This window comes from Branchiostoma lanceolatum, chromosome 2 (genome assembly GCF_035083965.1).
Source record: "Branchiostoma lanceolatum isolate klBraLanc5 chromosome 2, klBraLanc5.hap2, whole genome shotgun sequence".
Taxonomy (NCBI): domain Eukaryota; kingdom Metazoa; phylum Chordata; class Leptocardii; order Amphioxiformes; family Branchiostomatidae; genus Branchiostoma; species Branchiostoma lanceolatum.
The window spans coordinates 10,127,475-10,151,895 of NC_089723.1; the positions used below are offsets into that span (position 1 = coordinate 10,127,475).

Below are 24,421 nucleotides of genomic sequence, written 5' to 3' on the forward strand. Positions count from 1 at the left end.
TGGAAAGTCAAAATGCCAATTTAGCCAGACATTCTTGATAAACCATCGATAACTCTTTTTCAATGTGGTGGTCTGAGGTTACAATTATTACAATTATGTGTGTTAACATATGTTACATGTAAGTTCAAGGATAAAGCTTGAATAAAGAACAATATATCTCGTTATGCTGTGTACGTACATTATAATGTCCTTGTCAATAGGGCTAGTGTTTTTGTTGGGTTTTCTATTTTGTCCCCTTTTGTTATGTCGCCAACCGTGTGTCGGACAAAAATGTCTGAATTGAACACGTTAAAAAACAGCCGGACCCACTCCTCTGCTTGGAGAGTAGTGCGCCATCTGTTGTTTATATGACCTACCTTTGCAGGGCCATCTGTTTGATAAGCCCGTAAAGCCCCCAAGCGGCTTTCTATGGTACTGCAACTGAACTTACGGGTTTGTTATCTCGTGTTCTGTCGGACAGACCATGGTCACGATTTGGGGTTGGTAGATAGCTCTTTTTTAACATTTAAAAAGATATTTATTCCTTTGTCATGTCCTCTAGCAGCAGAGCCGAATTGCGTTCACTAGGACGCCGTGACGAGAGGCACTGAGGTGGGTGTTTACGTTTAAAGGTCTGTAAGTCCGTCCCTAGTGTTTACAATATCCTGCGAAATGCAGCATGTAGCAGGGATAAAGGTTAAGGTTCTTTTGTGACAAGAGGAGGAGGATGACTTGACTGGTTCTAGAGCTCGAGCCGCACTGTGTTGGGATGCTGACAGACAAGTTTCTCGGCGATGGACATATGACTCAGGTAGCAGGTTGTTCTACTGTAGTAGTAGTAGTAGTCCACTGTTTTCTGCTGCTGCAGTAGTTGAAACATCCTGCAGCCGCATTCAGTCTTCCTTCAGTCCCTTCCACTTAGTCCGATTCGCTGCGAGCTTCCTTAGCTCCCGTAAGTTTCTTTCTGACCGCAACGGTCCTTGACCTCTTTCCTTCAGGTCTGCCCTCAGTAGGCTCAGTAAGTTTTTGCAGTGTCTTCCTTTTCTGGAACTATATCTGTTGCATCCTATCAGGGCGAAGTCTAAAGCCTGTTGTGCAGGTGTGTCGGTCGGCATTCTCAGAATGTGTCCGAACATAGACCACCTGGCGTCTTTCACTTTTGTTGACAGCGGGCTTGTGTTACACAGCTTGCACAGTGTTTTATTTGAGATCAGGCTATTTGGCCATCGATGCCCTGTGATTGTTCGTAGGTGTTTTCGATGGCATGCGTCTAGCTTGTCTATCGCTGTCTGTGGAGCAGCCCAGCTGTTACAGTTGTAGAGCATGATTGACACACATGTGGCATTATACAACTGTAGCTTCTTCTCCAATGGAATTTTTGAATCCAGTTTTTCCAAAGGGACCTGAATGCAAGATTGCCCATGGTACACCGTGCTGCTATGTCGGATGAGCTACAGAGGAGGGAACCGAGAATTTTACTCTTTCTCCATTCCTCATGGCCTCGGAGAGGCTTTTCATTCTCATCTTTTTCCAGTGTGTCTGCCAAGTAGACATGGGTGAATTCTGTCTCGGCTTCATTCATGAATAGATTTGAGTCTTTTAGATTGTTAGCAGCTACCGGTAGCAGTGTTTCCAGCACATCTCTTTCCTCGTCGATAAAGTCGACATCGTCCGCATATTCCATTTCCAATGGCATGCCAAGAGGTGATACTGGTGGGTTGGGTCTTGTGGAGTGCCACCTTACTGTGGATAGTGCAGATGCTAGGTAACAGGTGAACAGTACTGGAGAGAGGCTGTCACCTTGTGGGGACCCTATTGTTGTTTCGAAATCAGCCGAGTATGTTGATCCGACACTGACTTTCAACTTAGTGCCAGCCAGGAGTAGTCTCACAAGACGTAGTTCGTCTTCATTACATCCTGCCTGGTCTAGCACGTCCAGGATTTTGGACCTTTTGATGGTATCAAATGCCCGGGACATATCTATTCCCATCTTGTAGAAGTCCCAATGTTTAGACATAACCACTGAGGTGAGCATGCGTTGGGCCCATACTATGTCCGCGCAACTGCGTCCTCTCTTGAAGCCACTTTGGTATGGTGCTGTGAAGACATCTATTTTGTCCCTGATGCGCTGAAGTGCAACAGTTGACAGGATCTTACGTATGCTGTTCAAGAGGACGATAGGGCGTAAATTGGCAGGTGGTCCTGGTGGCTTTTTTGGTTTAGGTAACGCAATAAGGGTTCCTTGTCCCATAGCTTCAATATGGTAATGGTGCTCAAAAGCACCGTTGATGATGGCAGTGATATGTGGTGCTATACTATCGCTCCCATGTTTGAAGAGTTCGTTACTTATTCCGTCTGGACCTGGCGAGCGTTCATTACTCAATGTTTTTATGGCTTTCTTGATTTCGTCGTCTTTGATAGGGTCTTTCAGGGGTCTGGGTTCTCCTTGGAAGGGTTCTAGGTGTTCTCCTTCTGGATCTGTAAACTGTTCTTTAAACCATTCCCTGATGGCATCTGCTTTCCCCTTGTCAGTTAGGATGAATTGACAATCGCTATTGTGTACTGACAGGGCGGGTGGGGGTCCACATACTTTGAGGGCACGGGCTGCCTTGAACATTTTTCGGCTGTCATCTGTGGCTTTGATTTCATCTGTCAGTTCATCTGCTCTTTTCATTGCTTGGTTTTTCAGTTGTTTGCTTATTTCTCTGAGGATTTTGTTGCGCTCTTTCCTGAGGGGTTTTCTGTCCTCACTATGACCCGTTTGGTAGATTCGCAGCCTCAGGGCCTTTTGTTTTTCTGACAGTTTCATAATAACTGGGTCTTCTGTGTGGTGTCTTTGCTTGCCGTTTGTGTTTTTCAGTACTCCTAGTATATTGACAGCTGCTGTTTCCATACTTTTGAGTACGGTGGTTAGTGCTATGTTGGGGTTGTTGTCTTCTGCTATATTCGACAGCTGGTTTGCCAGGCTTTGCTTGTATTGTACTTGTGTGCTTGGGCTATCAAGCTTTTCGAGGTTGTACTTGACCTGGTGTTTCTGTCTCTTACATTTCTTGTGAACCAGGCATATGCTATCCATTCTTATGCGGGTAACGACTGGTTTGTGGTCTGAGTTGAGGTCTGTGCCTCCATAGGTACGTGAGTCTTTCAGCAATGGTTTGCTCGTTGATTTGTACAAAATCAATTTGGTTGAAGATGGCTATAGTAGCTTTGGAATCTGGACTTCCTTTGGGGTCAGCTCTGTGTCCTACCCATGTTGTACGATGACGAGCAGGGTGTTTAAAGGCGGTGTTTGTGGCAAACAAGCCGTTCGTGCTCATGAAGGATATCAGTGCTTCACCGTTGCTGTTTCTTTTTCCAATTCCATATGATCCCACACATGAGTTTAACCCCGTGTCATAGTCTGTCTTGTTGAGTTTCCCCAGTTTGGCGTTGAAATCGCCACATACAAATAGCAACCATCTTGATGGGACCGTTATTGCATTGCTTAGTTCGTCGTATAATGATTCCACTAGGAGGGGGTTTTCTTTGGCTCTCTCAGACGTTGGTCCGTAGACATTGACAATGCGGCATTTAGCAAAATTGCCCCTCTTTGTTGGGAGAGACAGATCGATGGTGGCTACCCTGTCACTGATGCGACCGTAGTTCAGGATGTGGCTTTGAAGCCTAGGGCCTATCACAAAGCCTAGCCCATGATGGGTAGTTTCTTTCTGTTCCATAAGGATCAGAGTGTGACCTGTTTGAAGTTTCTTTTCCGAATGAGTCGTTGTTTTTGTCTCTTGGATACATGCAATATCAATGTTGTATTGCTCACAGTCAGTTCCTGGTGTCTGCCTCTTACTGGTTGAGGTCAGACCTCGTACGTTCCAAGAGGCGAAAGCAAACTCCTGGGAAGATTGTGGTGCCCGCGGGTGACGGACGCAGCTCTTCGGGTGAAGAAAGGTAGACATTTAAGAGGTTTCCCTCTCTTGCGGTTGTCAGCTCGCAATCCTTGACGACGTTAGCTTCCCAACTGCGTTGGTACTGACGGGGGGGACCTCGTGAAGGTGTCGTCTTCCTCCCCTGTTCTATTGTGGTTGGGTAGAAATGGCCCACTTCTACTCAACCACATTGAGATTATATGAGTTAATGACTTTTTGACTGTGCGCAAAAATTCTATTTACAATCTCAATGTGCAATATTGATGAGCAATTTTAGCTCTTGTTGATCATCTTTAACAGTTGTGAATTGGTTGCGATTCAGTGTTCCACAGCGATATTTCGATAAATACATCTTGAATCTTGAGTACGTCATCTACAAATCTGCAACGGACCTTACTGTCTTAGGCAATTCGACTCTAGGACAATTTACGTCATAGAGTCACCGAAAACTCGTCTGAGAAACACAGTCCTTAGCCCCCATCCCGACGAGGCGATGTCCATGTGTCACCACGCCTTTTATCTACTAGTTAACGATTTCTTTAAAATGTTGATTTGCTATTGTCTTGTTACCTTTACATTTTTAATGTGAGCTACTTTCTACAGCCTTGACACTGTAAAAATCACAATTCAGTGGTCGATTTAATACTTCCTTAATCAATAAACCATTTCTCTCAGACACAGACACATTACATGGCTGGGCCGAATTCTAACAGTCGCCAACAGATCGCCTGAATAAAATGAATAGTAAACTAGATAGATAGATAGCATGATAATAGACCTAGCTCACATGTCGCTAAATTCAGTCTACTGTCTCTGGGCTTGCACATGAACACCGACACAGCTTTCTTAGTCGTCGACCTAAGTTTAGTAAACATTTGATAATTCTTGACCTACGGACGAGCTGTCCATGCGTTTCGTCACCCTGGTCATCTTTTTTTTCTCCTTGGAACAGGTGTGCTGTGTTTTAAGACCCTGGTCGTCGTCATTGTTCTCCTTAGAACAAGTGTCTGGTGTTGTAAGACTCTGATCGTCATCTTTGTTCTCCTTAGAACAAGTGTCTGGTGTTGTAAGACTCTGATCGTCATCTTTGTTCTCCTTAGAACAAGTGTCTGGTGTTGCAAGACCCTGGTCGTCGTCATTGTTCTCCTTAGAACAGGTGTCTGGTGCTGTAAGACCCTGGTCGTCGTCTTTGTTCTTCTTAGAACAGGTTGTTCATAGTACATGGAGCTGGAGAAGAGTGCTAGCCAGTCTGAAGAGATCCTCCATAGTCTATATCTATTTTTTGTGTGAATGTCATGAAGCAGGTGCATTCTTTCATAGCGCGTGGAGCTTCAAAACTGTAGAGCACCTCCATATATAGAGGTAGACATTTTTTCTTGAAGTGACGTGATCCATGTGTATGTATTCACAGTGCCTGGAGCTGGCCGAAACATGGCACAGGGCGGTTCTAATGACTGGGGTTCGAATAAAGTTCTAAACGGGAACTATACGCGGCTACAGCCTCTTTTCTGAAGATGTGGCGTGAGTGTGTACGGTTGGTTTGAGGTTGCCCACTACTACTGCCTATTAGGTTCACGACAGCTCCTTTAGAGAGGCCTAAAATATTGCATGTGACATGAACCATGTGTTAGCATTCATAGCTGTTAGGGGGCTCAAACATATACCTTCCTCAAGAGCCCAAGGGCGAATTCCTGCCATATCATGTCCTGGACACGAGATATGAAAACCCAAAGGTCTGCTTTAGTACCAGGGAAAGCCGCTAAGTGGTCCATAATCTAACTTTTCAACAAACGACACCAAAAACCTTAAAGATAGATAGGACGAATCAGAGCTCAATTTGCATTACCAGTAAGAAAAAGCTTTATTAGCCTTCTGTGATAGTATAGGGCTTTTATGATTGGAACTTAACATATATAACATTTTCTTATTGCTATTGCAAATCAAGCCCTGCTTCGTCCGATCCATCTCTAAGGTTTCTGGTGCCGTGTGTTTAACCTTCAGTGCTTAGATTATCATACGAAAGTCTAGTTGATATGACTTTGAGTGCACTGTACTTTGGCTCAAAATATACGTTTTGGCTCAAAATATACGTTTTTAGTGTAAAGATAGTCTCTGTACAGACTGTTGTCAATTTGTCTTAAACCAAATAATGCTTGGATTAAATTTTGGTCTTTTCATAAGGAATGGCGGGGAAATATATACAACACCTATGTACACAGCATCTGTTACCGAGAAATAACAACACCATGATTCTTTGATGAACATTTTATTTTGCGATGGACAAATGCAATACAGAACAATCGACTGTCATTTATAAACATAGTTTTCGAAGCTTTAAAATCTCTATACAAAAATATATCAGTCTCAAATCATAAAAAAATCATCAATCATCCAAGTCAAATGAATTACAAGATGTCATCTTCACATGCAGCAGATGCACCATCCTCTCCTCTTTCCTGTAAGAAAATATGATAAAGAATGTTTGAGAAATATGTCATCTTACAAGACAAATCGTGCTGGGATCAAGTCCTGAAGTAATTTGGCAACAAGTAGGAGCGGTTACGATCATGTTTGTTACTTGTATATTTTACATGTCAATTGGGCTGAACACACTATCTACACAAACGTACAGGTCACTACCTAGTCACTGGTGCACAGCATAGCATGTACTTAGATGTGTCTTTGTTGCTGAACACAACATCTCGACAAACATACAGGACACCAATGCACAACACAATCTGTACACAATCCTGTCCTTGGTGTTGAACATAACATCTTAACAAACATACAGTCTACCGGTGCAGAGCCCAATCTGTACTCTAAACCAGTCCACGGTGCTGAATATACCATCTTCACAAACATACGCGACACTGGTGCACAACACAGTCTGTACACAATCCTGTCCTTGGTGCTGAACATAACATCTTCACAAACATACGGTCGACCGGCGCAGAGTCCAATCTGTACTCTAAACCAGTCCACGGTGCTGAATATACCATCTTCACAAACATACGCGACACTGGTGCACAACACAGTCTGTACACAATCCTGTCCTTGGTGCTGAATATACCATCTTCACAAACGTACAGTCGACCGGTGCAGAGCCCAATCTGTACTCTAAACCAGTCCACGGTGCTCAACATACCATCTTCACAAACATACGCGACACTGGTGCACAACACAGTCTGTACACAATCCTGTCCTTGGTGCTGAACATAACATCTTCACAAACATACGGTCAACCGGCGCAGAGTCCAATCTGTGCTCTAAACCAGTCCACGGTGCTGAATATACCATCTTCACAAACATACGCGACACTGGTGCACAACACAGTCTGTACACAATCCTGTCCTTGGTGCTGAACATAACATCTTCACAAACATACGGTCGACCGGCGCAGAGTCCAATCTGTACTCTAAACCAGTCCACGGTGCTGAATATACCATCTTCACAAACATACGCGACACTGGTGCACAACACAGTCTGTACACAATCCTGTCCTTGGTGCTGAATATACCATCTTCACAAACATACAGTCGACCGGTGCAGAGCCCAATCTGTACTCTAAACCAGTCCACGGTGCTCAACATACCATCTTCACAAACATACGCGACACTGGTGCACAACACAGTCTGTACACAATCCTGTCCTTGGTGCTGAACATAACATCTTCACAAACATACGGTCAACCGGCGCAGAGTCCAATCTGTGCTCTAAACCAGTCCACGGTGCTGAATATACCATCTTCACAAACATTCGCGACACTGGTGCACAACACAGTCTGTACACAATCCTGTCCTTGGTGCTGAATATACCATCTTCACAAACATACAGTCGACCGGTGCAGAGCCCAATCTGTACTCTAAACCAGTCCACGGTGCTCAACATACCATCTTCACAAACATACGCGACACTGGTGCACAACACAGTCTGTACAGAATCCTGTCCTTGGTGCTGAATATACCATCTTCACAAACATACAGTCGACCGGTGCAGAGCCCAATCTGTGCTCTAAACCAGCCCACGGTGCTGAATATACCATCTTCACAAACATACGCGACACTGGTGCACAACACAGTCTGTACACAATCCTGTCCTTGGTGCTGAATATACCATCTTCACAAACATACGGTCGACCGGTGCAGAGTCCAATCTGTACTCTAAACCAGTCCACGGTGCTGAATATACCATCTTCACAAACATACGCGACACTGGTGCACAACACAGTCTGTACACAATCCTGTCTTTGGTGCTGAATATACCATCTTCACAAACATACAGTCGACCGGTGCAGAGCCCAATCTGTAATCTAAACCAGTCCACGGTGCTGAATATACCATCTACACAGGTCACTGGTACACAAAATAATCTGTACACAAACCTGTCCTTGGTGCTGAACACACCATCGACACAAACATACGCGACACTGGTGCACAACGCAATCTGTACAAAGCTGTCCTTAGTGCTGAACACATCATCTACACAAACACACAGGTCGCTGGTATACGACACAATCTGTGCAAAAACAGTCCTTGGTGCTGATAACACCATCTTCACAAACATACAGATCAATGATGCACATTACAATCTGTACACAAACATGTCCTTGGTGTTGAACACACCATCTACACAAACATACAGGATGCTAGTGCACAACGCAATCTGTACACAAAGCTATCCTTAGTGCTGAACACATCATCTACACAAACATACAGGTCACTGGTACACAGCACAATCTGTTCACAAACCTGTCATTTGATACGGTACATACACGCAGTCTGTAAACACCTTATCAAATAAAATCATAACACAAAAACATGTAGCTTATGCATAGCAATTCTACTCACCACTGTCACTGCCACTTGTCTTTCCACCACGCTTCCTAGTGAAAACTCTTCTCCACCACTTCCTTCCTTCCTTTGCATCCTTTTTGTCTGAAAGGACAGAAAACTGTTAGAAAGAAAGCCAACATTTGCAAGCAAATGTAAGATATGTCACTCTGCATTTCTCCCCCATGCAAAAATGTTCTATTGGCTACAATTACAAAATCACCTTGTACAAGCATGTATCGAAATACAATGCACAAGTATAATCCGTCTTTTTCACACATATTAATACTGATCATTATGCATAGGCAATTCTACTCACCACTGTCACTGCCCCTTGTCTTTCCACCACTCTTCCTAGTGAAAACTCTTCTCCACCACTTCCTTCCTTTCTTTTCATCCATTTTGTCTGAAAGTACAGAAAACTGTTAGAAAGAAAGCGAACATTTGCAAGCAAATGTAAAATATGTCACTCTGCATTTCTCCCCCATGCAAAAATGTTCTATTGACCACAATTACAAAATCACCTTGTAAAAGCATAAATCACTGCAATGAACAAAAATTCCCTATGATTAAAGCAGAAAATATAGAATGGAATTAAATTAAAGTATTCATGCTTGTATGGGATTGAAACTACTCACCATTGTTGATGCCATCTGTCCTGTCCCTGGCCATCCTCTCTCTCTCTGTCCTCAAATCACACCACTTGCCTCCCCGCTTTTTTGGCTCATCGGTTTGGGCCTTGAGGTGTTTCTCTGAAATGATAACAAACATGTTGTAGAGCATTATGTATAAACAGCCATGTTCAGCCACGAAAATGGCAAGTTTTACTTTGGTTTTATGAATCCATATTCTAAAAGAATGATGACATTATATCTCTTCAACTCGGGGCACTAATGTGGTAGAATAGTCAGACATGTCAGAGGCACTACACATACCGGTAGCCAAGCTTTCTTGGTCTTCTTTATCAACTGCCTTGGCTTGGATGTCTTCATCTTGACCCGTCAGTGTGGTAGGAACCATTTGATGAGAGGCTCCACACATGCCAGTGATGACTGAGGTGTCCTGCTCTTCCTTTCCAAGACCCTGGACATCTTGTTGCGATAATGAGGCGGTTGTAGTTTGGACCAAGTCTTGTGGGTTTTCCTTGACCTTGACCAAGACAGCATCATTTACATCTTCACCTTTGTGGGTGGTAGGTGTTACTCGATCACCACATATCTTGCTGATGCTGAAGTCTTGTGGGTCTTCCTTGTCAACTTCCTTTGAAATTCCTTGGAGATCTTTATCTTGGTACATCAGCTTGGTAGGTGTAGATTGGTCACTATTGACAAAGTTTTGTATCCCTTCCTTTTCAATTTTTTTGCCTAAACTTCGGACATTTTGTTGTAGCAATGCAGATGGTGTAGTCTGGTCTCCGCACGTTTCATTGACAAAGTCTTGTGTGTCTTCCTCGTCAACTTTCTTGGCAAGACCTTGGATATCTTCACCAGTGCCACACATACCACTGACCCAGTCTGCGATGTCCTCTTCTTTCGTTCTCTTGGCAAGGCTTTGTACATGTTCGTGAACCCACAATCCCTCTACCGCCAGTCTCGGAGTGGACGATGGCGTGCCCGCGGGGGACTGGCAGGTGTAGTACGGCACGTGTCGCGGGCTGTGCTTGGCGCGAAACGCCACAGATGTGCACTTCGGGGGTGGTGGCTCCTCAGCACAGCTGGGATGGTCAGGATGGTGTGCACAGGCATTATCGTAAACTGGTGTCAACAACACCTCAGTTGCTGGTGAGGATGACTTTGGTGTGTTCACAGGTGACTGGCACTCTAATGGGAGGCAAGGCAGTGGTTGTTCTTGGCTGTCAGTAGTAGTTGCCAGGTCCACGGTTTCAGTCTTGGTATCCCCTTCTACAAGGGAAGTGACGCGTTGGCTGGACTGTGGCTCTTCACAGTGGATCAAGACGGAGCGATCACCTGCAGGGGTCTGACCACTGGTGAACTGACCGCTGGACGTCACCACACTCATGTTTTCCCCATCGGAGCAACTCAACAGATCCTGTGGCTCTTCACGACAGATGTGGGATGCTGGTGTTTTGATATCCCGAGCTGCTTGTTTAGATATGTTATGTTTTTCATCAGGGCTGCACTCGCGTAGGTTAGGGTCACCTTCACCGCACTGTAGCGTCTTGCGAGCTGCCTCCACAGCTGCCTAGATATTGAAGAGAAGAGCACATCATTGATTCGTAGCTATTCTTAGCGTCGGTCATCGTAAAAACATGTAGAATGTATGAAAACTTCAAAAGAATTAACACTGTTTTTGATTGTACATGTACTTACTAGATCTGAATCATATGGGGACCTAACGTAACATGACCTATTTACGTGCAGAACCTATTTACGTCCGGTTTGGCTTATGTCCACATGTCGCGGTGTATTATGCCAAAGCCTGTTCTCATGAGCAATAAAGAACGTCATAAGTATGATCCTTAGCCATCTCCCTCTATCATACAAAACAATGAAAAAGGTTTACGTCCAGGGACATAACAGAATAAACTCCTGAACCAGTAACAACAAGTTGCACGGAAGCGTCACGCATAACGTATTTCATATGTAATTCGACACCGCGTACTTCATCATGTTTTTGGAACTTGCACGATAGCTAGTATCTTTTAAAAATAGCTGACGTTAAACCTTTCTTTGATATCTAGACTATCCATGGTGATTCGAGGTTGAAACTATTACCAGTTTTAGGAAGGTTTGATACAACCTAGCGACACCCGCACCGGAGGCTAATTTTTGCACGGCAAAGCATAATTGCCATGCGTTTACCACGTGAACGCCACGTGCCGCGCATGTCGGGGAAATTCAGAGATAAACGCTGTTTTCTTCCATCGCGTCAAGCAAGTGGTGGGACAGACATAGTGATTTTGCTATCATTTGTCTGTAGACTACTTTGGACAGTTACTGTGCATTTTTTTTCTGGTCTATGTTCTTCAATCATAGCGCTAGAAAGGAAAAGATGAAGTGGACGATAATGGGTTACCCTAGCAGAATTCTTCGTCATATACCTCAATATAAATACATACTCGCACGGCGTTAAACAGGCGGATAAAAACTTACAGACCATGCATTTGCTTTTGAGAAGAGCTGATATTTCTGACCATGGGTTTAAAATTTGGCTCTGTCCGCGCGGTTTTAAGATAAATACGTTTTGAATAAATCGGACGTTAATTGGTTATGTTACGTTAGGTCTTCAGGTTTGTCATAACCTAAGTTGGAATACATAAGAAAGTGTCAAAGTGCAACTCAATACTCGCCATGATAAAGCGATCTGTTGGTTACAAAGCTCCCTTCATAGTCAAGCTCAACTTATATCGTTCATTAGTTATTCCACATTTAGATTATTGCTCCCAGGTGTGGTCCCCGCACACGAGATTGGTCATGCGCAAGGTCGAGGGAGTTCAACGGAGAGCCATTAAATTCATCTGTAACAACAATGAACTGCCATACAGGGATAAACTTACCACCACTACTCTTCTGCCACTGTGTTATAGACGGGAGCTTTTCGATGTATTATTTCTTTTTAAACGTTTTCGCCGGGTTTTTATCACATTGACATATCTCATTTTGTCAAAGTTTATGTACCTAGTAGATCTTTTCGCTCCACTGATCAATTCAAACTTACTGTTCGCCTTTGCAAAACTGAAACATTTACCTTCTCATATTTTAGTCGTATTGTACTTATCTGGAACTCTTTACCTGTAACAATCCGCCAACACATGTACTCAAACCTCGGCATTCTATCGGTCAAGAAATTACTAGCTACTTATTACAAATCACAGGTAAACTCCATATACTCAACCGACAACATATGCACCTGGTCCTCTATCTGTAGATGTGACAAGTGCCTGGCAACCTAGAATTATCATACCTTGTTTTTCTCTTGTTCATTTTTTTTCTTCATTTTTTGTATTACATTATATTGTATTGTATTGTAGTTTTATTGTTTATTTGTTGGGGAGCCGGCCCTGTAGAGAAACCAGGTTTCTGTTGCCGGCTCCTCACAGATTTGTTTTTAATCTGTAAAGCCGAATAAATGAATAAAAAAAATAAAACATATGCTATAAATTGTATTATATAGTGTATTCTTGCACTGAAATATACTTGGTACCCGTACCCCTTGTGAAACATCGGAAATCGTAGTGCGCCATTCGTTTAGGGCATCCCTTCAACGACAGTTTTAGAACACTGGCCACGGAGTTAGATTTGATTGACGACACTGTATGCTAAGACTCATGCAAAGTTTAACAACGTTAACGCTAACACTTACTCTTGAAACTCCCCTGCCTTGGTAGTGCCCCATCAGTATGTCCTCCAGCTGAAGTCCGTCAGTGAGACAAACTTCACTCACCGCTGCAGCAGTCTTTGGCGTAAGGCTATTGATATACCCTAATTCGGCATACAACAGACCCCGCGCGGCCAATGACCTGTTCTTGTTTCGTCTTTTGCCTTTCGGCATGTCCGATGAACAGGCCATTTCAATTCAAATTACTTTTTGTTTAAGTAGAGCTTCTGAAATCAGTATTTCACGTCCGTACGTTGCGTTTGCTGCGTGAAACTGATTCACAGTGACGTTCGAGAACCGTTAGAACGTCACAATGCCAAGTAACAAGTTGGCCTGTTACTCGTTTGTTTCGTCACAAGGATCGGAGTACGCCATCAGTCATGGAAAAATACAAGTTAACATTTTGTGACGTAACCTGCCATTACGTCATAAATAAATAAATAAACAAACAAACAAACAAACACCACTATCCATACGAGCGATCAGTGACGGGGCAGTGGTAGGCAAAAAAGAAGGTGGCCGGCAAAGGATTAATATACTATAATTTGATTAAATGATTTGAATATTGATTGATAATCTAATGTCAGTCTCACTAGACCAGCGACGCGTTGGCGACCTCGTTGGGTCCTAAATTGAATTTGAGTTAGCCTTGACTTTACAATGGGAATACCATGCAAAACGTACTAGTATGACTAAAAAGACAACAAAGCACACAAAGCATAAAAAGATTCGTTTTTTACAAGTGAAATTCGTTTAGCGCGGTGTTAAATTGCTCGGTCACAGCGAGGTCGCCAAGTGGAGACGACTTGGACAGTATTCGTCCAGATTTCCCTAGCACTCACAGTGCCCAGCGACGCATTTGCAAATGAAGCCCTGCTGAACAGGGTATTGGAAAGCAGTGTTGTTACTTGTTAGGAGCAAACATTGAGGAAAATATCGTCCTCAGTCCACTTTCACACACAACATTTAGACAAAAAAGTGTTACTCACAACCTTTGTCGTCTGCTTGACAACAGGATTCTGGGTAGTAATATGGCGGCGGGAAAATACACGTGCCGTAGGTTGTAGCAACAAAGAGGATATTTGATGATTGATCACACTTAGAATCCAGTTGCAGGTTAGCAAAAGAGATTGTAATAAGTTGTCTTGTAAATAATTGTGTTTAGCAAGAAGCTGTCTTATAAACCAGCGAACAACAATGTAGTGTGATTCTTCCACGATGCCCCCAGACTCTGTCAATAAGGGACGGAGAGTTTTTGACGTCGCCAACTTCTAATGCATGGTTATCGAAGCTTTTAAGGCAGTGTTCTAAATAATTAGTCTATCCGGTTTGCATTGCTGGCGTTATAACTGATTTTGCATCTAGCACATATCCCTAAAATACACCGTTTCTAAAAATGGCGAATTTAAGTACCCCGCGAATTTATGTTAACCAACGTTACCAACAGTATTGCAAATGCAATACAAAACAATCCACTGTCATTTATACACATAGCTTTAAAATCTATATACAAAAATAAATCAGTCTCAAATCATAAAAAGAATCATCAATCATCCAAGTCAAATGAATAAGTTGTCCTCTTCACATGCAGCAAATGCAGCATCCTCTCCTCTTTTCTGTAAGAAAATGTGATAAAGAATGTTTGAGAAATATATCATCTTTCAATACAAATCGTGCTGGGATCAAGTCCTGAAGTAATTTGGCAACAAGTAGGAGCGGTTACGATCATGTTTGTTACTTGTATATTTTACATGTCAATTGGGCTGAACACACTATCTACACAAACGTACAGGTCACTACCTAGTCACTGGTGCACAGCAAAGTATGTACTTAGATGTGTCTTTGTTGCTGAACACAACACTGATGCACAACACAATCTGTACACAATCCTGTCCTTGGTGCTGACACTGATGCACAACACAATCTGTACACAATCCTGTCCTTGGTGCTGAACATACCATCTTCACAAACATACAGTCTACCGGTACAGAGCCCAATATGTATTCTAAACCTGTCCACGGTGCTGAATATACCAGCTACACAGTTCACTGGTACACAAGACAATCTGTACACAAACCTGTCGTTGGTGCTGAACACAGCATCTACACAAACATACCCGACACTGGTGCACAACACAATCTGCACAAAGCTGTCCTTAGTGCTGAACACATCATCTACACAAACACACAGGTCGCTGGTATACGACACAATCTGTGCAAAAACAGTCCTTGGTGCTGATAACACCATCTAAACAAGCATACAGGTCAATGATGCACATTGCAATCAGTATACAAACATGCCCTTGGTGTTGAACACACCATCTACACAAACATACAGGATGCTAGTGCACAACGCAATCTGCACAAAGCTGTCCTTAGTGCTGAACACATCATCTACACAAACATACAGGTCGCTGGTATACGACACAATCTGTGCAAAAAACAGTCCTTGGTGCTGATAACACCATCTACACAAACATACAGGTCAATGATGCACATTACAATCTGTATACAAACATGTCCTTGGCGCTGAACACACCATCTACACAAACATACAGGTCACTGGTACACAGCACAATCTGTACACAAACCTGTCATTTGATACGGTACATACACACAGTCTGTAAACACCTTATCAAATAAAATCATAACACAAAAACATGTAGCTTCTGCATAGGCAATTCTACTCACCACTGTCACTGCCACTTGTCTTTCCACCACGCTTCCTAGTGAAAACTCTTCTCCACCACTTCCTTCCTTCCTTTGCATCCTTTTTGTCTGAAAGGACAGAAAACTGTTAGAAAGAAAGCCAACATTTGCAAGCAAATGTAAAATATGTCACTCTGCATTTCTCCCCCATGCAAAAATGTTCTATTGACTACAATTACAAAATCACCTTGTGCAAGCATGTATCGAAATACAATGCACAAGTATAATCCGTCTTTTTCACACATATTAGTACCGATCATTATGCATAGGCAATTCTACTCACCACTGTCACTGCCCCTTGTCTTTCCACCACTCTTCCTAGTGAAAACTCTTCTCCACCACTTCCTTCCTTCCTTTGCATCCTTTTTGTCTGAAAGGACAGAAAACTGTTAGAAAGAAGCCAACATTTGCAAGCAAATGTAAAATATGTCACTCTGCATTTCTCCCCCATGCAAAAATGTTCTACTGACTACAATTACAAAATCACCTTGTATAAGCATAAATCACTGCAAAGAAACAAATTCCATATGATTAAAGCAGAAAATATAGAATGGAATCAGATTAAAGTATTCATGTTTGTATGGGATTGACACTACTCACCATTGTTGATGCCATTTGTCCTGTCCCTGGCCATCCTCTCTCTCTTTATCCTCAAATCCCACCACTTGCCTCCCCGCCTTTTGGGCTCATCGGTTTGGCCCTTCAGGTCTTTCTCTGAAATGAAAACAAACATGTTGTCAACATAATGTTTAAACACTTAGACTCATGCAGTTTTTGTACTTGAGTTACCTTATTTGTGAGCAGCTGATTTCATTCAAGTAAAATATTGTTCATCAATGAAAATGGCAAGTTTTACTCTGGTCTTAAGAATCCAAATTCTCAAAGAATGCTGACATTATATTTCTTCAACTGGGGGCACTAATGTGGCAGGATAGTCAGACATGTCAGAGGCACTACACATACCAGTAGCCAGGCTTCCTTGGTCTTCCTTATCAACTGTCTTGGCTTGGATGTCTTCATCTTGACCCGTCAGTGCGGTAGGAACCATTTGATGAGAGGCTCCACACATGCCAGTGGCAGTGATGACTGAGTTGTCTTTCTTTACCTTTTCAAGACCCTGGTCATCTTGTTGCGATAATGAGGCGGTTGTAGTTTGGACCAAGTCTTGCGGGTTTTCCTTGACCTTGACCAAGGCAGGATCATCTACATCTTCACTCTTGTGGGTTGGTGTGGTAGGTGTAGCTCGGTCACCACATATCTTGCTGACAAAGTCTTGTGCACGTGGGTCTTCCTTGTCAACTTCCTTTGAAATTCCTTGGAGATCTTGATCTTGATACATCAACTTGGTAGGTGTAGATTGGCCAGTATTGACAAAGTGTTGTATTACTTCCTTTTGAATTTTCTTGCCATGAACTTGGACATTTTGGTGCAACACTGCAGAAGGTGTAGTCTGGTCTCCGCACGTTTCATTGACAAAGTCTTGTGTATCTTCCTCGTCAACTTTCTTGGCAAGACCGTGGACATCTTCACTAGTGCCATACATACCATCGACCCGGTCTGCGATGTCCTCTTCTTTAGTTCTCTTGGCAAGGCTTTGTACATGTTCGTGAACCCACGATCCCTCTACCGCCAGTCTTGGAGTGGACGGTGGCGTGCCCGCGGGGGACTGGCAGGTGTAGCGCAGCACGTGTCGCGGGCTGTGCTTGGCGCGAAACACTACAGATGTGCACTTCGGGGGTGGTGGCTCCTCAGCACAGCTGGGATGGTCAGGATAGTGTGCACAGGCATAATCATGAACTGATGTCAACAACACCTCAGTCTCTGGTGAGGATGACCTTGGTGTGTTCACAGGTGACTGGCACTCTAATGGAAGGCAAGGCAGTGGTTCTTCCTCGTAGCTGTCAGTAGTAGTTACCAGATCCACGGTTTCAGACTTGGTATCCCCTTCTACAAGGGAAGTGACGCATTGGCTGGACTGTGGCTCTTCACAGTGGATCAAGACGGAGCGGTCACCTGCAGGGGTCTGACCACTGGTGAACTGACCGGTGGACGTCACCACACTCATGTTTTCACCATCGGAGCAACTCAACAGATCCTGTGACTCTTCACGACAGGTGTTCGGTACTGGTGTTTTGATATCCCGAGCTGCTAATGATGTTATGATGTTATGTTTTTCATCAGGGCTGCACTCGCGTAGGTTAGGGTCACCTTCACCACCTTCTAACGTCCTGCGAGTTGCCTCCACAGCTGCCTAGATATTAAAGAGAAGAGTACATCATTGATTCGTAGCTATTCTTAGCGTCGGTCATCGTAAAAACATGTAGAATGTATGAAAACTTCAAAAGAATTAACACTGTTTTTGATTGTATCAAATTTCAGTCTGATTTGGACAGACTTGGTTTCTGGAGTGAAACATGGCAAATGAAATTTCATCCCTGTAAATGTTCCGTGGTCAGCGTTACACGTAAGTCCTCACCTATAATTATACCTATAACATAGATGGTACATGTACTTACTAGACCTGAATCATATGAGGACCTAGGTCTTCAGGTTTGTCATAACCTAAGTTGGAATACTCATGTACATAAAAAAGTTTCAAAGTGCAACTCATGTGATCAATACTCGCCATGATAAAGTGATCTGTTGGTTACAAAGATAGTCAAGCTCAACTTATATCGTTCATTAGTTATTCGACATTTAGATTATTGCTCCCAGGTGTGGTCCCCACACACGTCTTCAGGTTTGTCATAACCTAAGTTGGAATACTCATGTACATAAGAAAGTGTCAAAGTGCAACTCAATACTCGCCATGATAAAGCGATCTGTTGGTTACAAAGATAGTCAAGCTCAACTTATATCGTTCATTAGTTATTCGACATTTAGCTTATTGCTCCCAGGTGTGGTCCCCGCACACGAGATTGGTCATGCGCAAGGTCGAGGGAGTTCAACGGAGAGCCATTAAATTCATCTGTAACAACAATGAACTGCCATACAGGGATAAACTTACCACCACTACTCTTCTGCCACTGTGTTATAGACGGGAGCTTTTCGATGTATTATTTATTATCTCCATGAAAAATGGAGATATTGTTTTGGGTGTGTCTGTCTGTTTGTCTGTCTGTCTGTTTGTTTGTTTGTCTGTTTGTCTGTCTGTTTGTGTTTCCGGACCACTGTAGTCAGCATAACTCAAGAACCTCTTAATGTATTACGATGATATTTGGTATGTTGGCAGGTGTTGCGAAGCCGAAATTCAAGGTCAATTTTGGGCCCCCTGGTATGTGACCTTGGTACTGCAGCAGAAATTCCATTTTTGTATCTCTTCACCTGGACGTGCTATGGTCTTGATTTTTTTGTGGCAGATAGCTTGTGGTGTAGGTTTGGGCCCCCTAGCAGCTCCGGAACTGCAGGGGCGTTATCTTGAAAATCTTCTAAGGGGAATAACTGAACAAAGGAACGATGGATTTCCATGATATTTAGTATACAGGTAGCTTAGACAGAGATGTACACAATGAAGTGCAAATTATGTTAATAAGGACTTACTTTGCATAACTAATGAGGGAAATCTATATTTGCAGTGTTTTCCATTATCAGACTCAAATACATCTAACATATGTAGTTTATGGAAAGTGGAGCATCAACAGATACCAATTATGCAAATAAATCCATAATTTGCATAATTAATGCAAAACACCTCATCTCATCTAATTGGAAAATTCTAGGACTGTCAATATGATACTTAGTATGCAGGTAGCTTAGACAGAGATATACATAATGAAGTGCAAATTATGCTTATTGTGACTTAATTTGAATAGCTAATGAGGAAAATCTATAATTATCATACCTCTTGATTTTCTCTTGTTCATTTTTTGTATTACATTGTATTGTATTGTATTGTATTGTAGTTTTATTGTTAATTTGTTGAGGAGCCGGCCCTGTAGAGAAACCAGGTTTCTGTTGCCGGCTCCTCACAGATTTTTTTTTAATCTGTAAAGCCGAATGAATGAATGAAAAAATAAAACATGCTATAAATTGTATTATATAGTGTATTCTTGCACTGAAATCTACTTGGTACCCGTACCCCTTGTGAACAACATCGGAAATCGTAGTGCGCCATTCGTTTAGGGCATCCCTTCAACGACAATTTTAGAACACTGGCCACGGAGTTAGGCTTGATTGACGACACTGTATGCTAAGACTCATGCAAAGTTTAACAACGTTAACGCTAACACTTACTCTTGAAACTCCCCTGCCTTGGTAGTGCCCCATCAGTATGTCCTCCAGCTGAAGTCCGTCAGTGAGACAAACTTCATCCACCGCTGCAGCAGTGTTTGGCGTAAGGCTATCGATATACCCTAATTCTGCATACAAAAGACCCCGTGCGGCCAACGACCTGTTCTTGTTTCTTCTTTTGCCTTTCGGCACGTCCGATGAACAGGCCATTTCAATTCAAATTACTTTTTGTTTAAGTAGAGCTTCTGAAATCAGTATTTCACGTCCGCACGTTGCGTTTGCTGCGTGAAACTGATTCACAGTGACGTTCGAGAACCGTTAGAACGTCACAATGCCAAGTAACAAGTTGGCCTGTTACTCGTTTGTTTCGTCACAAGGATCGGAGTACGCCATCAGTCATGGAAAAATACAAGTTAACATTTTGTGACGTAGCCTGCCATTACGTCATAAATAAATAAATAAACAAACAAACAAACACAACTATCCATACGAGCGATCAGTGACGGGGCAGTGGTAGGCAAAAAAGAAGGTGGCCGGCAAAGGATTGATATACTATAATTTGATCAAATGATTTGAATATTGATTAATAATCTAATCTAATCTGCAACGTCATAATAATAACTTTATTGCACAACAATTGTACGAGGTACAAAGTATGGCATTCATTGGTACATAGATAACATTCTATTAGGCTAACCAATCTATCTAATACAATATTATGTGGTAGTCTATCTTATACAATATGGTGAAGTAGTCTATCTTATACAATATGGTGAAGTAGTCTATCTTATACAATATGGTGTAGTAGTATGGGATGACAATTAATGGGATTTTACGATCATTGGAGGAGTTTCTTACGCCTAGACATTCTTTGCTGATATATTTCCCAATGTATACCATGCATGGATTGTCACATGTCATTATGTACTTAAATTTGCTGTTCAAGTGATCAAGTCCATTGAGATAAATCCTGGTAAGTCCGACGATAGCATTGAGTATAGTGAATTACGTACATCGAAATATATTGCCTATCAGTCGTCCACCGGATGTAGATAAAAACAGCAGTCATTCGACGCTACAGCAACTACGCCGCCCTCTCAGTCTCACTGGACCCGCGACGCGTTGGCGACCTCGTTGCGTCCAAAATTGCCTTGACTTTACAATAGAAATACCGTGTAAAACGTACAAGTATGACTTAAAAGACAACAAAGCACACAAAGCGTAAAAAGATTCGTTTTTTACCAATGAAATTCGTTTAGCGCAGTGTTAAATTGCTCGGTCACAGCGAGGTCGCCAAGTGGAGACGACTTTGACAGTTTTCCCTAGCACTCACAGTGCCCAGCGACGCATTTGCAAATGAAGCCCTGCTGAAAGGGGTATTGGAAAGCAGTGTTGCTACTGAATTTGAAAAAAAAAGTGTAAAATGAGTAAAACGCATAAAAAATGCAGTGATAAAAGGTTGTTCACTTATGGACTTGGTGCAACATGATTAACATATTATGAAATATGAGCATAACGTTAGAATATTTTTACAGTGAAAGAAATGACCAAAACGAACTGACACGAACGATATACCGGATGTATCATGTATCTGTGATGATAAATGTTTATAGATTTGTTATAGCAAGCAAACCTTGAAACTGACTTATTACTTATTACTACAGAATAAGTGGAACCTTTTGACGACTAATGGGAACCTATTGGCGACTATCTTAAATGGTCCCAAACAGGGGGCCAATATTGGAAACTAGTTCGAGACTAGATCGCGTCTAGTTCACGTCAATTCGACTCTTGCGTTTTTAAAGGCATCCAGAGCATCTTATGAGGCTTGAAACTTGAATAAAAAACTCCAGTTTCTAGTCATTCCTACACATAGTAAATTTCAATAAATGCAAATATTTGCATTTTCATGTTTTAATTTTGCGTTTCTTCGTTTTGACGGAGGTGGGCGGGGCTATGGTATCGGTCTATTTACACTAGGCGCCTGAAACTAAAAGATCACCATGTAGCTTATTTATGTTTAGCCATACCTAGTATGGCTCAACATATTGTTTTTGCTCACGTTCTTCTTCTTCTTCTTCTTCTCCTCCTGCCAAATCTTCAAATGGATTCAACTCCGCCATTTTTTAATCAACCGACCTGAAATTTGGCATGGAGGTAAAGAAGGCAAATACCCTCAGGTGATTTTAAAATTGCTTTGAAACAGGCCTTAAAATCATTTTTATGGAGGTTTTTTGGGGCATTTTTAGGCAATTTCTATCTTTTTGGCTCCTGTGCCCTGGTATTACAAGCAAGTGACCTGACATTCGGTACAAGGGTGCCTTGAACATGTCCCTACAGGACTTCAATCACATTTCTGGTTTGCATCACTTCAAAATGCTTCGTTTTGGGGACTTTTGGACCCATTTTCAGACCAAAAACGGGTCAAAAGTGGTATCCCCGTTCCATGTTCTATTTGCTTCTGGCCAAGGAATCCATGTTCTATCTAAAGTTCCGGGCGTTCCATTTGCTGCTGGCCAAAGAACATGTGTTCTTTTCAGGTTACCTGAGGTCATGTTGCGGGTACACACGCAAGCCTTTGCAGTAAGAAGCTCTTGGCGTCTCGCAGAACTTGTAGAGAGAATTTTTTTGCACGGGTGATTTTGGAACAGTCAATTTATGCATCGGGAGGGAGATTGGCAAAGTATGATGCTCTCGCAAATGTTGCCTTCCTACATGCAGTTAATATTTCGATTTGCCCAGGGGTTATTTTGGGATAGCCCACTTTTTGCATGGGGAGGGGTATGGCTAAACATGCTGTATTTGCTCAGGGGCAAATGACGGCCTTTCTAGTTTTGTGCCGCTTTTGAGCACTTGTGATTAGAAATCCGCACGCAAATGTGGTAAACAGTGGCATTAAATGTCAGTTTCATAAAGATTGCAGCAACTAGAATATTTCCAGTTTTCAAGCCTCATAAAATACTCTGGGTGCCTTTAACTTTCAAAAGCAATCGTCACTGCAGGAGACGGAATTTGTGTTCATTGGAAACCGCGTGGAAACAACTTGGCAACAAGTTTCTGCCCAGCGAGACAGGGGCGTAACACTACTTATTACATCAAACATACAATGTACATACTTTTTATGAAAAGGAACAGTAGTGCCGACGGTATTAGCAATGTCTTTCCCATTATATTTCCATTCCGGAAGGCCAAACCACCTTTACCTTAGCTTGGGCTTCAAGATCATCGTCGTAAAGAATCGTGCGTTGTATAGACTGCGAAAACGCGACACCTTGCGGTACTGATTTGACTGCAGGATGAGTTCTGTATTGGGCCAAGGAGGTTTGATATAGCTTCTTGATTGGACGAAAGATATGTACTAGCTATAGTATACATTATATAGCAATAATAGCATCATAGATAATCGGAGGATTGTCCGAGGGGTACGGACATCTAAGGACATTTTCAAGATCACTATTTCCTTGGAAGCTCTAAAAACCTTAAGATCATCAGAACGTCTCCGATTCTGTCATGCTGTAATTTATTTATTTATTGATTTTGTGGAAGGATTGACATAACAGGTGAACTACTAGTATCACCTTTTCAAGATGTCATCCCAGACCGGACTGTAAGGTTTGGACCATCGCACACCGGGGCATGCCCCTACTCTTTTTCGAAAGGTGTGGTGGGTTCTTTAACATGCGCGGGGTGTGGCTCTCCCCAAACACGGGACCTCCATTCAACGTCCTATCCGAGGGAGGTATGTGCGATAAACTACGTAAATTAGAGAGTCCGTACTTTAACATGCCACTTCTTCCCGGGCAAATTACTGAACAACCCGCTACATGAGCCATACGTTCATCGCCAAGAAACTCGCCTGTCAACATCCCAACACAGTGCGGTCCTTGAACCATGTTCCTCCTGTCAGAAAAGAACCTCAATCCCTGTGGAACTACCTCAATGCCACTCGTCACAACGTCGTAGAGGACAAAGGCATAGATATAAAAAAAATGTTTAAAAAGAGCTTATCTACCAACCCCAAATCGTGGCAATAGCTTGTCCGACAACACGAGATAACAAACCCGAAAGTTCCGTTGCAGTACTATATAAAGCCGCTAGGGGGCTTAACGGGCTTATCTCAAGGATCCATAAAAGCCTAACCGTTTACCCAGATACCAAATATCAAGACAATCCACCCAAGCACGTTAGAGTTAACGTGTCAACGGACCGATAACATAACCCTTTTGAGACGGTAATAAACATTTTCGTTTTACGTGATTCACTTGTTGTTAAGGATCCCGAGGGAATAGATTTAGCTCTAGTTAATTTTTGTAAGTCTTTTTTTTAATGACAATGATAATGACAATGAACTTCATTGCATATTCATGCCCAGCATGAGCTAAATGCATTAGGTAACCGAATAAAGTACAAGAAAAGGGAC

At 42.5% G+C, this 24,421-nt stretch overlaps 1 protein-coding gene across 6 annotated transcripts; it reads right to left on the bottom strand.

Annotated features, from left to right (window-relative positions):
- Positions 1-6,146: 6,146 nt before the first annotated feature.
- Positions 6,147-20,462, bottom strand: LOC136427412 (uncharacterized). Of its 6 annotated transcripts, none has more exons than XM_066416246.1 (6): positions 16,735-16,876; positions 9,661-10,927; positions 9,364-9,477; positions 9,045-9,131; positions 8,744-8,830; positions 6,147-6,352 (listed from the first exon to the last, which is right to left on the bottom strand). In XM_066416246.1, the coding sequence occupies exons 1-6, from the start codon at positions 16,789-16,791 to the stop codon at positions 6,318-6,320; spliced, it is 1,647 nt and encodes a 548-aa protein (XP_066272343.1). In that variant the 5' UTR covers positions 16,792-16,876; the 3' UTR covers positions 6,147-6,317. The 6 variants fall into 6 exon arrangements, with proteins under 6 accessions (XP_066272343.1, XP_066272339.1, XP_066272341.1 ...); XM_066416242.1 differs by lacking the exon at positions 16,735-16,876 and adding an exon at positions 13,049-13,534; XM_066416241.1 differs by lacking the exons at positions 6,147-6,352; positions 8,744-8,830; positions 9,045-9,131; positions 9,364-9,477; positions 9,661-10,927 and adding exons at positions 14,174-14,679; positions 15,754-15,840; positions 16,055-16,141; positions 16,372-16,485; positions 20,005-20,456 and having other exon boundaries at positions 16,735-18,022.
- Between the last annotated feature and the right edge of the window lie 3,959 nt (positions 20,463-24,421).